The following is a 206-nucleotide window of genomic DNA, read 5'->3' as shown; positions in this document are numbered from 1 at the left end:
CCGGTACGAGGACGTGGCACGGGCGCCCTTGCAGAAAGCGGAGGAGATGTACCGCTTCGCTGGGCTCCCCCTCACCCCCCAGGTGGAGGAGTGGATTGGAAAAAACACGCAGGCTCCCCGCGATGGCAGCGACATCTATTCCACCCGCAAAAACTCCTCGGAGCAGTTTGAGAAGTGGCGGGTGAGCGTCCCCCTCCAACGGGGAC

The 206-nt window shown here is 63.6% G+C and overlaps 1 protein-coding gene across 1 annotated transcript in view; it reads left to right on the top strand.

Annotated features, from left to right (window-relative positions):
• CHST3 (carbohydrate (chondroitin 6) sulfotransferase 3) overlaps window positions 1-206 on the top strand; it is a 7,953-nt gene that overhangs the window by 1,133 nt on the left and 6,614 nt on the right. The window contains 1 exon segment of the mRNA XM_010072435.1: window positions 1-193. Coding sequence (XP_010070737.1) covers window positions 1-193 — 193 coding nt within the window.

This window comes from Pterocles gutturalis, unplaced genomic scaffold (assembly GCF_000699245.1).
Source record: "Pterocles gutturalis isolate BGI_N339 unplaced genomic scaffold, ASM69924v1 scaffold8222, whole genome shotgun sequence".
Lineage (NCBI taxonomy): Eukaryota > Metazoa > Chordata > Aves > Pterocliformes > Pteroclidae > Pterocles > Pterocles gutturalis.
Note: the sequence above shows the minus strand (reverse complement) of the source record. Positions and strands in the feature narration are given on the sequence as shown.